Consider the following 13,131-nt stretch of genomic DNA (forward strand, 5'->3'; position numbering starts at 1 on the left):
ACAAACTGCCATTGCTGGGAGCTACTGGAGTTTCTGCGTGACATTCATTGCACCAATCTGCATGACATCTTACTGTAAAAGCTCAAAATAGTTTTTGCTGCGTCCATCCGTCCTTTCCATTACGCAGCTGGGTGTCATTGCCAAGTCATATCGTTGTGAGGCCACTCTTAAAGTGAAGCTTTTTTTTCTTTGCCTATTCCTCGGGTTTCATCGTTCGTCGTTTTCTTGGTGGATATATTTGTATATTTATACAGATATACAGGGTGTTTAATGTAACTTAAGCGAAACACTAAAAATGTGCAAATGCCATGTAACTGGACCGAACCAAGGTAATGTTGTTTGCCGTACTTTGGAGATACTCAGATAATTTTTTGCATTCTGCCTAATTAGATTATTAGTGTTATTTGATTTATCAACTTCTCAGTCACTATAGTTAGATGAAAAATGTCAATTAAAGAATTGTAGAGCAACATGAGAAACTTCCGACACAGCTTTCTGTTGCTCAATAGGTACTAAATTAACATGTTCTTCTGAGCGTTAAGGAAGCTTTCGAATACACGCAAAATTGCTGCATGGCTGACCAATTGAAGCACTTCACGGGCTTCTTTCATGCTCAGAAAAACACTTATGTAGCACCTATTGAGCAACAGAAAGCTGTACCAGGAGTTTCTCAAACTAAAAAAATAATCGGAGTATCTCCAAGCGATGGCAAACAACATTACCTTGGTTCCATCCAGCTACGTAGCAACCACATTCTATGAGTTAAGCAGCAGAAAGGGCAAAGTTGATTAAAAAAAGGCTCACCACAGTTTGTCATGGATCCACTCACATGCACGGGAGCACAAGCACCCATATCAGTGTAGTTAGAACACCATCCGAGAAGGCAAAGTGCAATGCTGATCAGCATTACATCACTTTCTGAAAATTTGATTCATTAGGCTACCTAATGGCTGCGGCAATCAGGAGCATTGCGCTGAACTAGCAATGCTCTTTCTACTACCCTCCAGTGAGAGGTGACAATACAGCGCGATGGCGAGAGACTCCCCTTCCATCTCATCCCCAAATCGATAGGGAAGGCTGTCTTGCAACTTCAACTGGAGCTTGAATTGCCTTCCAACTTTTCTTTTTCAATTGACGGTGAAATTTGTTGCTTTCAGTTCCAATGAGCCTGGTATGTCTTTGATGTGACAGTGGTTGGCTTTTACTAGCTCATTTGTTATGTTAGTTGCTTCTGACTAAAAGGTTGAATTGGCCTTGAGTTCTGTGTTTACCCAAGCAGACATTTGAATTAGCACTGTTCTGTGGCTCCCTCTAGAGTGTCATTGCAAGTGCATATTGCAACACCCTGCTCACGATTCCACTTATCCTCACCTGCCTGCTCGTTAATTGCAAAGATGAAATCGCTTTTTACACACAGCACTTCTTCTACACAATGACTCTTTTCTTATAAAAGGACAGGACTTGTCAGCTGCGATACCATTTGAGCAGAATGCTATTGCATAATGTAATGTCGTGACTTAGCATGATCAAATGTATCAGTCATTCCTCAGGCTTGTCACAAAATTTTTTGGGATGAAGAGCAATTTATTGTGCAAAACCTTTATTTGTCAACTAAAATGCTTCATACACATTTGTACATTGTATCGTCACTGTACAAATATCATACACTTGAACCAGAACAGTCCTATACATTCATTATTACAGAAGGCACACAATAGCCCATACTGGTAAAACACATTTACGACCTGTTCCATTTATAAAATATTGCTTTCTATATGTAGTAATAGTGCGCGGGTAAATTGCTAAAGTAACCTTGTTAAGTAAGCACATGATTGAGGATGCAGATAACTCCAAATGCCTTCAATGCCTCTCTCAAAAATATTGATGCATTCTCTGTCAAATGAGATTGTTGTGTTCAAATATTGTAGGTTCTTTAAGTGCTGCTTTCAGCAGCAGTGGTGGGAAATTAATTCTAAATTGTAGATGTTCCAAAATCAAAATTCCTGCCAAAATACATTGCCAAGAGGTTGCGTTTCTTTTACAGCTCTTAAATCTACCACATTTGTTTTGTCGAGGTAATGCGAGATTTTCATTTTTAAGAATATAGGCCCAATGATTGTCGCAAGAAATATGGTTTGTACCGTCTACTCTGGTGCTACCCAAGTTTGCAGGGTCATTCACATTATGCGAAACGTGTTTGTCCGTCAGGTAAAGCTTTGTAGAATCCCAAATGATACTGGATAGCCAGCTACCTAGAAATTCTTCGCACAACGTCCATCCAAGCAGTACGTGGGATCTGCATAATTTTTTAGTATTTTAATGCTCATGGCAGCATAAATTGATTAACACACCTGCAGATTGACAGTTCATTGATAAAATATGTGCCAAAAGTTTATAGTGGCCATGTCTTTATTCATAAAATTGAATGTGAAGATCATATATGCGAATTCGTGGTTGAATGCTAATGAGTTGTTTGCTACTAAGATTGGATGACCTGGTATAGTGGCATTGAAAATGAGGGTAGGCGAGATGCTGTGCAATTTACCTGGCCACTTTCTCTCTGTTTGTGGAATGGCTGCAGTTTCTCAGACACACTGAATGGATGGCACAGCTAGTGGCTGTTGCAGGGCGCTTACCACTGCTGCCCACTTACAAAGTGATTCCGATGTCCCCGCTAACATACTGGAATGGTCACTTAGGGGTGGTGGTGTATCATAACATGCATTTTGGTGGCATGCTGGTAGCAAGAGTGCGTCCGCCAGGCTGGTTCACAAGTGTATACTGCCCGGGTGTGGGCACGAGCACCGTGTCGTTCTCGGCCAGTTTGAATGCATTGCCAGCTATGCTGACGCTAGCCGATCCCTTGACCTGCCAGAGAAAGGTCTCCGTGCCAGCACACTGTGTCCCATGGGTTCCGTTGCCGAGCATCACGATGGTCGACTGGTGGCCCGGCCCGAACAGATCCCTGCACGTAGGTTTGAATTTGAGAACCTACTCACTGGCTACATCTTCCAAAGCTAGTTTGCAAGTGCACTGCAAACTCAAGTGTTGATATATCTCAAAAATGGGAGAAAAATGAATTATGGAGGAAACATAGGAGCATACTCACTGTTCTTTACCGTGAATGTGTAAACCAGGAATGGATATTAACAGAAGATGCATAACAGTGTTCTACTTTGTGAGTGCAGAAAACAAATACTCGCAGGAGTGGAAAAAATTGACAGAATGGCGAATCCAGAAGAGGGGGGACGCTTTCCTATTCCCCTTTCCACGAGACATGCCGGCACTACTTTTGACATGTGACTCGGTATTGTATACATTGCAGAAAACATTCGTATACTGACAAAATTGATCATGCAGTGAGGCACGCACTATCGTAGTGTCCACTACAGTAGCTGCAGCGTTCTCGGGCTCGCTGAGCATGAGCCCCTGTCGGTCGAATGTTGCCATTACTATGAATTTCTAAGCAGGAGTAGCATTGTTGTTCGCTCATTTTCGAGGATATCACATTGAGCTGATGCTGATTGTCTAAGCTGCCCGGCAAAGCCTCTGTCGCTCCTGTGAGGTACTGCGCCATACATTACGTGACGGGAAAGCGAAGGTATCTCCAAAATTGATTGATTGAGATTAATGCTCCAGGAAGATTACTGATTGATTCAATTTAACATTGCAAGTTCTACTGATCTTAGCTTGCTTTATTGGAACAAACACAAGAACTAATGCACCTTTAATGTAAAAGAATCCTTGCTCATAATGGAGCAATGGAAAATTAAATGTAAGGCTTAAGTGTCATAAGTACAAGAGCGACACTTAACCTGCTAGAACTGAAAGGACCATGTTTTTATCGCACATCTGATCCGCACACAAATTCTGGGCAAAATGCATGTAGGAGGTATGTATTAGATGCCAACGGTGAGTACCTGTGTGTGTTTGCATGCCCTTTTATGTCTGTGTGCAGTTTGCGCTTCTTTAGTTTTTATGGTATGCCAATGTACCCAAACTGCCACTCTGGTGATGGATGTCTTCATGGCGCTTTTGATCGGCAAGGAAATGGCACAGGAACGATGTGGCCACCAATAGGCACGTGACCCCACGCACTGGCTGCATAGTGCTGGCGCATTGGCCATCGCAGTGGGCCACACGTTCCTTGAGCATGCAGAGGTCTTATATATTCTACGTAGTGTTGTTGTCCAGATTTTGTGCATGGGTTTGCTCAAATTTTCTTGGCACTCCTGCTGCTTGCTAATATCTTTCCTGTCTGTGTATTTTTAGCCACAGTGTGTTTAGTGCCGAGACACTAAGGTACTTTATGTGCCTGTCAGACATTGGAAAGAATGCTCATTAAGGCTGGGAAGTGACGGGGATGTTGTTTGCAGCAGATAACTTTCTCACCCATAACGTACACCTGGACTGGTCCTTTGCATTTCTTCGTGGTGGTCTTCCCAAATACTGACCAACCACAATGATGCTTAGCTTTGATTATCTGGCAAGAACTAGCATACGTATTTAGCATGTCATGGTGGGAGGGAACTTACCGCCATGGAGTAGTGGGGAGCAGACGCACCACACATTCGTGCAAGGAGGGCAATTTCTGCATTCTTGTCAAATGACCACATATCGGGTACCAATATTGGTGTTAAACATGAACGGGACATTTTGACCCCCATGGCCAGCGTTACTGGACACCATCCTGCCGTACTATATTGCTTGTGACTACATTTGTCAGCCACAGGCATCTTATTTCGCCAACTAAAATGTCCGGTAGCTGCATGGTCGTCAGTGTTTGTATGAGCACTAACTACACTTCACGCTGTTCCCAATACATTGCCAGGCCGTTTTTACTGTGTAATGCATTCTGACCTCTTGCCGCCTTCGTGGTCCAGCTGAGCCCCATGTTCATCGAGCCACTGGTTGAGGCTGAAGGGTTCTTCCAGGTTCACGCTGCTGTCCGGCTCATAGGCTGGTTTCCTCAGGAAGGATTTTGGACCAGGCTTTCTGGTGCGGTGCTCTTCAGAGGCCATGTACTCATTGAGCAGGTTTGCTAGCTTTTGCGTCAGGTCATCACACTGGAGCCAGCGTTCGTACAGAACTTCTTGACAGCTGTCATCAAGATAGAACCTAGACATACGAGAACACCGTCAGAGTGAAATACAAGTGCCACTATATACTGTGCTATATGGTGCAGTGGTGCACCTGTTTAAGACCTTGGCATTTATTATAGCAAAAGCCCTCTCATCGGTCAGCCGACCTTGAGCGAAAACGCGTTGACAACACGAAAGGTACAATAAGGCTACAAACCCATGACCTTTGGCGTTAGCGAAGGCGAAGTTAATTAAGATAGAGTTAGGGCACTCAAACCCACGACCTTTGGTCGAGGTCAAATTCATGGTCTTTAGGGGGAGTCGAACCTTAGACCTAGCATGCAAGTTGCCGGCATGCTTTGGAAAAGGTGAGGGGATATAGTTGCCTGTATAGGGCGTATGAACCCCTTGTAGTGTAATCGGCACGACAAATGGAGTGCATGGAACCAATTCTTTATAGGTTTCCTGCACATGTTTTGAAGCGCGCACGTTCACCGGATCAAATCTTGCGCCACATTGATAGCACGCTGCAACTTGCAGCCTGCAATGGGGGTGTTTAAAATTAACATAAGGAGCAAGTAACAAAATAAGATGTATTTTGTTCAAAAGACATAGCTGTGCATTAAACTTGTTTTAAAGTGAAGTAAACACGAGAAAATATTAGACAGCTTTATTCAAGTACAGCGCCAGTAGCAAAGGTGGCGCCACATGCAACGGTGCCTCTTTGTGCTCTTTTATGTCGATTTTGAAATTTTTGGCAAAAGTGGCGGCAGTTCGTGTTTGCAAGAATGGCAGCAACAGCATCACTTTATTTTGGTTGGGCAAGTGATCTTATTATACGATTGAAGGGTTCCTACTTTGCTGAAAATCATGTGACACAATTTGAATGGCATTAATGTCAGTTGATGTTTCAGATTGCCGTATTCTTGCAGTTATTTACGAAGGCTATTTTAGATTGCAAGTTTTTTTTTAGGTTTGCTAGCGGCATTTTTTTTCTTTTGCCTATTTGCAACTTGAATATTTATTTATTTATTTATCTAAAATACCCTCAGGGCCATGTGGCATTAAAGAGGGGAGTGATTACAGAGTAGTGTGAAGCAAACAAATAAGTGCAGTCAGTTCTGTTAATACAATGATTCTCCTGATTATACAATGTTAGCTAATGTTTCACGTTAAAGTTTGTGATCGGTGATGGCTATGATACTTGAGGAAAGGTGGTTCCATTCCCGAGATGTACGGGGGATGAAAGACTGAAAGAAAAACTTTGTGTGACATCAATCAATTCCTATCGTACTGCGATGATCAATGTGGTTTGAAATGTACTGAGGCCGCAGGCTGAAGTCGTCGTGAAGGGTGGTGTGATTAAAAATTTTATGAAACAGCGAAATACGGGCAATTTTGCAGCGGTTAGCAAGTGCAATAAGTGCTAGGTTAGTTTTCATTAAGGTTATACTCACAGCATGTTTATAATTAAAAAGAATGAAACGGGTAGAGTTACTTTGTACTAGTTCAAGTGACTTAATGAGATTAACGTGACTGGGATCCCATATTGCAGATGCATATTCAAGTTTCGAGCGTATTAGAGTCTTGTAAAGCTGTAACTTTAAAGTAGTCGGTGCTTTGGAAAAGGTGCGCCGTAAATACCCAAGCATGCGATTAGCATTATTAATGGCGTACTGTATATAAATGGTCCAATTTAAGTTATTTTTAATGTGTATACCAAGATATTTATATGACATGACGAAATCTAAGGGAACATTGTTCATATGGCAGGTGCTAGAAGTACAATTAGATCTGGATGTGAGCATTATTTCGCATTTGTTAATATTTAATTCCATTAGCCACTTCCCGCACCATTCATCTATATTATCCAGATCAGCTTGGGGTGTTATAGTGCCATAAGTGCTTTTAATTTCCCAGAAGATAACACAATAATCTGCGAACAAATGTTAGAAGATATTTTAGCAGTCAGATCATTATTACAGATAAGAAATAATAGTGGTCCCAGAACAGACCCTTGTGGTAAACTCGATCGAACTTCAGTGAGTGCAGAGTTGCGACCGTTAGCAGTAACAAATTGGTAGCGGCTAGTAAGGAAATTCTCTATATATCCATTTTAGGTGGTTAAGGTCCATATTCAACAAGCTTAGTTTAAGAAGTAGTAGTTTATGGCATACTTTAAAATGCTTTACTAAAATCGAAGAAGACACCATCAGCGCACGATGAGCAATCCAGGATTTCATGCAGTTCCATGAGTGAATGATACTAGTTGTGTTTCGCAAGAATAAGATTTTCGAAAACCATGCTGTGTGTTATTACAATACGATTTGGATTCTGAAAGCTAGCCAGGCTCATGAAAACTACATGCTCTAATAACTTACAGCAGCTACTTGTAAGGGATATGGGATGATAATTAAGAGCTGAATTTCTGGGGCCAGATTTGTAGGCTGGAACCACCTTCCCAATTTTCCTTTCCTTTGGAAGCTCACATGAGTTAAGGGATTGTCGGAAAATGTTTGTTAGTATAATGGAAGTAAATAGGCTAGTGCTTACTGGCTGGACTAGATACTACCGTTCGTTGACCTCCCAAATCGGGCAAAATATATGCTAATGGCCCCAGGTTTAGCTCATAGATGTGTGCCCACTCTACTATTAGGCAATGCCAATGGCAGGCACCAAACAAATTTGTTCGCCGAAGGTAACGGTTGCCTGCAGCTGAGGCCTCTTGTAGAATGATGAGAGTAAAGAGCAAAAGCTCATGATGCTGTTTCAAGGGAGGCCACAAGGGAGTAAAACAATAACATCTGCAGCTCATAAGCATACATATGCCACATTTCATGAAAATTGCACCTTTAAAATGTTTCGAGAATCTGACGGGCATTGCACGCTAGTTCGAGCGCAAAAAAAAAAAAAAAAACCACAGCTTTACACATTAGCTAAATGAAACTTGCACATTCAAGGTTAAGAAATTTAGTACTGAGTGACGTTTCAGTGTTTGTGTGAAATGTGAATGCCTATGCTCAAATCAGCAACTCAGCCAGCGATCAGCCAGACAAACACAGAGCTAAAATTGCAGCAACCTACTTTATTCTGCTTCGCTGCTGGTGCAAATTTTCGGCAGCGGCGTAATGATGTTCACAATTACGCCGCTGTCGAACATTTACATCCCAGCCAAGAAGAATATAGTAATTGGCTCTGTGTTTAGGTGGTTGAGCTTTGCACCACCAGCTGGCGCCACCAATTTGACCGCCCCCGTTCACGTCCCCGCTCATCCGGCAACCCGCCCGCGCTTCCCGGAATACCGGACGCACTAATATTCTATCTGACTATTTGGCGTGGGTAGACGCCAAAATCAGAAGTAGTGGCGTCTACGTTAACTGGGTCCTCTTTTATTCCTGCTTTATATATATTAATGATCTCCCCCTACACACCTCAGTTAAAGTACGCCTACGCCTTTTTGCAGATGATTGCATTTTACATCATACAATTAAATTTCCTACTGATCACGTTGTCCTTAACACATATTTTGCTGACTCCTGTAACTGGTTCAAAGCATGGCAAATGAATATCAACTTTTCCAAAACTGTCTCCATGTCACGACGCTCATGCCCTTCCTTCTTTGCCTACACTTTTTAACAAATGTACACCCTTTGGGGTGTATATTTGCCACACAATGATAATCGTCATCTGTCTTGCTTGCGTTTCGTTCCTTGAAAACACTGCGCTCGTACTTTCCTGTCAGGAATGCTCTGTCATGCTGGTAAAGGCCGATCCACACGACGGACCAAACTGCTCTTTCGGACCGCGGTCCGCGCATCACGTGATAGGACGTCACCAGTTCGTGCGTACCGCCGTTGGCCCGCGCAAGACCGCGGCCCTCGCGGTCCAACAAATTGCCGAGGCTTTTCCCGCTTCCGTTTTGGCGGCGGACCGCATGCAAACCGCAGCGATTTTGGCTTAGCAAACGAATGTTGTCCGGCAACGGAGTGTCTTCAGCCAAATCCAATCTAGTTTTCGGCTCAGCGAAAGCCAGTCGTTTCATGTTCGCAGTTCCGCCTACACGTTCGTGCAGCAGATATATTTTTTAAACACTGTGTCCTCTTGGAGTGACGAGGAGGTTTTTTGATTTTGTATACCTCGTTGAGCAGTTCCCGGCTTTGTGGGACTCGAGCCGGAATGATAACAATGATAACAGTCTGGCCGGGAGTGTAGCTAGTTGGTCTGCTCTGCCGTCTGCTATGGCCGTCCGCCGTGTGGATGTGCTCTGCGCCGGACCGGACCGCGGCGGGCCGTGACGTCGCATCACGTGACCGAGCGGCCCGCGGACTTGGTCCGTCGTGTGGATCGGCCTTAACGGGCATGCCGTTCGTGACTTGGAAGTATCGGGCTCGCCGCGTTAAAGAAAAGAAATGCGGACAAGACTAATGACGATTATTGTTGTGTGGCAAAAGGATCTAATTTAGCTTAAGCGTGTGCACTCTAAGAACAGTTGCACCCTTTAGGGTGTATGTTTGCCACACAACGGTTATATTTGTCTTGGCATTTCCTTTCGTCAACGCGGCGTGTCACTTAGGCTACAATCCAAGACCGTACCTACTCGCCCAACTTTCTATCCTTTTGCTTTAAATAGGTTCTTCGAATTCAAATATTTAGGTAGCTTGTCATGGTCGAAGCACATGCCAATCATGCCTTTAGTCTCTGCCACCCGCAGGATGATGTGATTTTCCTGCAAATAAAAACTGACTGACTGACTGACTGACATTGATGTCACCTGTAACAAGGCCCTTAAAAGACTACACTCTAAAAGCAGTTGCACCCTTTGGGGTGTATATTTGTCCCACAACGATAACAGTCATCTGTCTTGCCCGCGTTTCCTTTCTTTAACGCTGAGAGCCCGGTACTTCCCAGTCACGAACGGCATGCGCGTTATCAGTGTGATGCAGCATTCTCGACAGTAAAGTAGCGAGCGCCGAGTTTTCAAGAAAGGAAACGCAAGCAAGGCAGATGACGATTATCGTTGTGGGACAAATATACACCCCAAAGGGTGCAAACTGTTTATACTCTTAGGAAAAAGTTACACCCTTTGGGGTGTATCTTGTCCCACAACGATAATCGTCATCTGTCTTGCCTGCGTTTCCTTTCTTTAACGCTGCGAGCACGGTACTTCCCAGTCACGAACGGCATGCGCGTTATCAGTGTGACGCAGCATTCTCGACAGGAAAGTAGCCAGAGCCGAGTTTTCAAGAAAGGAAACGCCAGCAAGGCAGATGACGATTATTGTCGTGGGACAAATACACACCCCAAAGGATGCAACCGTTTTAAGAGTGTAGGTTACATCGTACGCTGCGTCTTGCTCCTCAACACTCTTAAGCAAAATTACACCCTTTTGTCACAACGATAATCGTCATCTGTCTTGCCTGCATTTCCTTTCTTTAATGCTGCGAGTCCGGTACGTCCAAGTCACGAACGACATGCGCGTTGTGAGCATGACAGGACATTCGCGACAGGAAAGTAACGAGCGCAGCGTTTTCAAGAAAGGAAATGCGGGCAAGACATGACGATTATCGTTGTGTGGCAAATATACACCCTTTGGGGTGTAAACTTTTCTTAGAGATTACAATTTCTGTTTGCGCAATCGTTTGCACGCTCTATTGTTTAGAAGTTCGATGCGGGCGCAGATGATTGCAGGAAAGAACGACAAGGGCGGCGCAGCGTATTCTTTTTTTTTTTTTTTTTGAAATCCCCATTAACTCGTCGCGATATCTCGGGCAGGTTGGTCCAAACGTGTCTCGCGACGGTCTCAAGAACGCTGATGTGTGTGCTGTAATGCGCGTCATGTGACTGCGTGCCCAAGGAACATCGCCGATGTTTGCGCGACAAAGCGAAGTCGTCGCGCACCTCACGCAGTCCAGCTCTCGCTGCGTCCGTTCCCGCTCGATGACGAGCCCCACCGTGTTGGCCCTGCGCTGCGGCGAGTGCGGGATCCTGCCGGGCAGCAGGAACACCTCGCCCTCGCGGATCACCACGTCCTTGGCCTTGCCGCGCTCGACCACCTTGAGCAGCATGTCTCCTCGCAGCATGTAGAAGAGCTCTTCGCCTTCTTCCAGGTGGTAGTCGGGACGCACGTTGGGTCCGCCCACGTAGAACACCTGCGCCGAAACGTGAGCCCTCTGGAGAAGCTTGGCGCTCTTCTTTAATGAAAAGTTTCATATCTGATGGCAGAGCGGTGCAATATAATAATAATAATGGAAATCAGTGGAGCAAGCATTGAGACTGCAAACTAGACATTGCTTTCGACGAGGTCCTGGTCCTGACGTCCTTATGATTTGTGAATTCTTTTCTTTTTTGCGCTGTCAGGCCTTTTTGAACGCACACCGTCTTGCTCAATTTTGTGCTCAATTCGCAGTTTGATTCTTGTATATCATTCCGCGACGTGCCACACAGTTATTTAGCTTTAATGCTTTGTCAGGTTTCCACGAAGGTAGCAATGGGAGCGTGCTCTGTGATGTAGGGCCTGACTTAACGGATGGCGTTCACGAAACCCTTTAGAAGGAGTGCGAAACGAAGTTAGTAGTACGGCGGCAAGAATATATCGATATCTCGGGCGCCTGTTACTGAAGAGAGGGGGTAATATTCTATGGGTCGCTAAAGCTTGGGTGGTGCGATAAACCGCGTCATACAATGGCGCGAAATAGTTGCCTTACGTAGGCAACACATATGCATTCCATTATTAAAATGCGCACGGTGCATTTGTACATTGTTAGACATGCCGGAAAAAAAAAAAAGGGAAAAAAGCGAAGTTCATTTTATGGCATCCTTCTTCCGCAACCTTTTGATTGCATTTACACGATCGCTGAAAGAACACGCTGCTCTCGCCGGATGGTTGACCTCGTAAAAGTGAAGCGGTAGAAGACACGTTGCCGGCGGGGCGCCCGTTCGGGGCAACTGGTTTTCGAGAGTGCCAATTCCACTGACCTTGAGCTGACCGTCGCTGTGCATCATCTTGTTGCAGATGGGTGGCAGGAAGTAAGCCTTGTTGGCCTCAACCCACTGGTCCACGTTGTACTTGACGGCGCCCATGGCGGTCGCGTTGACGGATGATACCCTGCGCTTCCGCAGTCGAAGTGGCTTGCTGCCGTTGTCGACGCACCCGAACTTGCTCGTCTGAACGTGTCGCGCTGAGGCGGTCGCACGTCGTCGTCTGGCCGGACTCGGGTCCCTCAGCGGCGACCGGCTGTGCTGCCGCCGTGGTCCGAACGGACCGTTTATGGTGGCCGTCGCTATCATTATGGCTTGTCGTGGTTTGCACAGAAGATACGGCCGGTCGCGGTGACAATTAAGTTGTTTCGACCCGGCTCTCCGAAGGAGCCCGGCCTGGGTTTGCGGCACTTGGCGGCTGTTTGTTGTTTTGTCCTCTGGAGATCACCGCTATCCGTCGTGTATTCGCGAGATAGTGCGGACAGACCAGCCTACCCTGCTCGAGGTGCTCACGTTGACATGTTTTTTTTGTCAACTAGAGCGCGAGCAACAGTCCTCGGTAAGCCGTTTTATCTTGCGCATGCATACGCTTCCGAATGACATTCAAAACAACGCACACGCAATCACGCGTCCTGGTCTTCCTTTTTTTTTTTTTAACGTCTCGGTCAATAATCGCGTTTCCTTAAGGGTCGAATACAAAAGCAGTATTTCTTGATTGACGGCGCCAATGTATGCACATATCTAATCCCACCGGGCTCTGCAGTTCCGGTGACTCAGCAGGGCTGACGGTCGCTGCGACTCTGCGATTCCGTGGTGCTGGACGCCTGGTCCAGGGGTGAGGCTGCGTATTCGAATAATAAAAGGTCACTGTGATCGCATAAATTAGAGATGAGTAATTGCAAAAACACATGCGTATACTGCCAGATTCCGCACTGAAGCACTGCTCTCACGCCAAGCGCCGCCAGCTGTGAGCGGCCGACACGTGCACGAGTGCATCATGGCACGCATGTCGCGGACCGCGCACTTGCCCATGGCACAGCTGCGTGCTCGGTTGTTGACGAAGTGAGCAGCG

At 45.4% G+C, this 13,131-nt stretch overlaps 1 protein-coding gene across 3 annotated transcripts in view; it reads right to left on the reverse strand.

The window, feature by feature from the left end:
• Positions 1–1,533: 1,533 nt before the first annotated feature.
• Positions 1,534–13,131, reverse strand: part of LOC142576050 (3-hydroxyanthranilate 3,4-dioxygenase-like) — a 41,605-nt gene continuing 30,007 nt past the window's right edge. For 2 of the 3 annotated variants that reach the window (XM_075685962.1, XM_075685964.1), the window contains exons 2-5: positions 12,057–12,900; positions 10,980–11,230; positions 4,861–5,118; positions 1,534–2,965 (exon numbers count right to left, since the gene is read on the reverse strand). In XM_075685962.1, the coding sequence (XP_075542077.1) occupies positions 2,713–2,965; positions 4,861–5,118; positions 10,980–11,230; positions 12,057–12,368 (1,074 nt within the window). In that variant the 5' untranslated portion in view covers positions 12,369–12,900 and the 3' untranslated portion in view covers positions 1,534–2,712. Of the gene's footprint in view, positions 2,966–4,860; positions 5,119–10,979; positions 11,231–12,056; positions 12,901–12,967; positions 13,066–13,131 lie in introns of those variants that run through there. The other variant, XM_075685963.1, reaches the window with a different exon arrangement.

Source organism: Dermacentor variabilis, chromosome 3, assembly GCF_050947875.1.
Source record: "Dermacentor variabilis isolate Ectoservices chromosome 3, ASM5094787v1, whole genome shotgun sequence".
Taxonomy (NCBI): Eukaryota; Metazoa; Arthropoda; class Arachnida; order Ixodida; family Ixodidae; genus Dermacentor; species Dermacentor variabilis.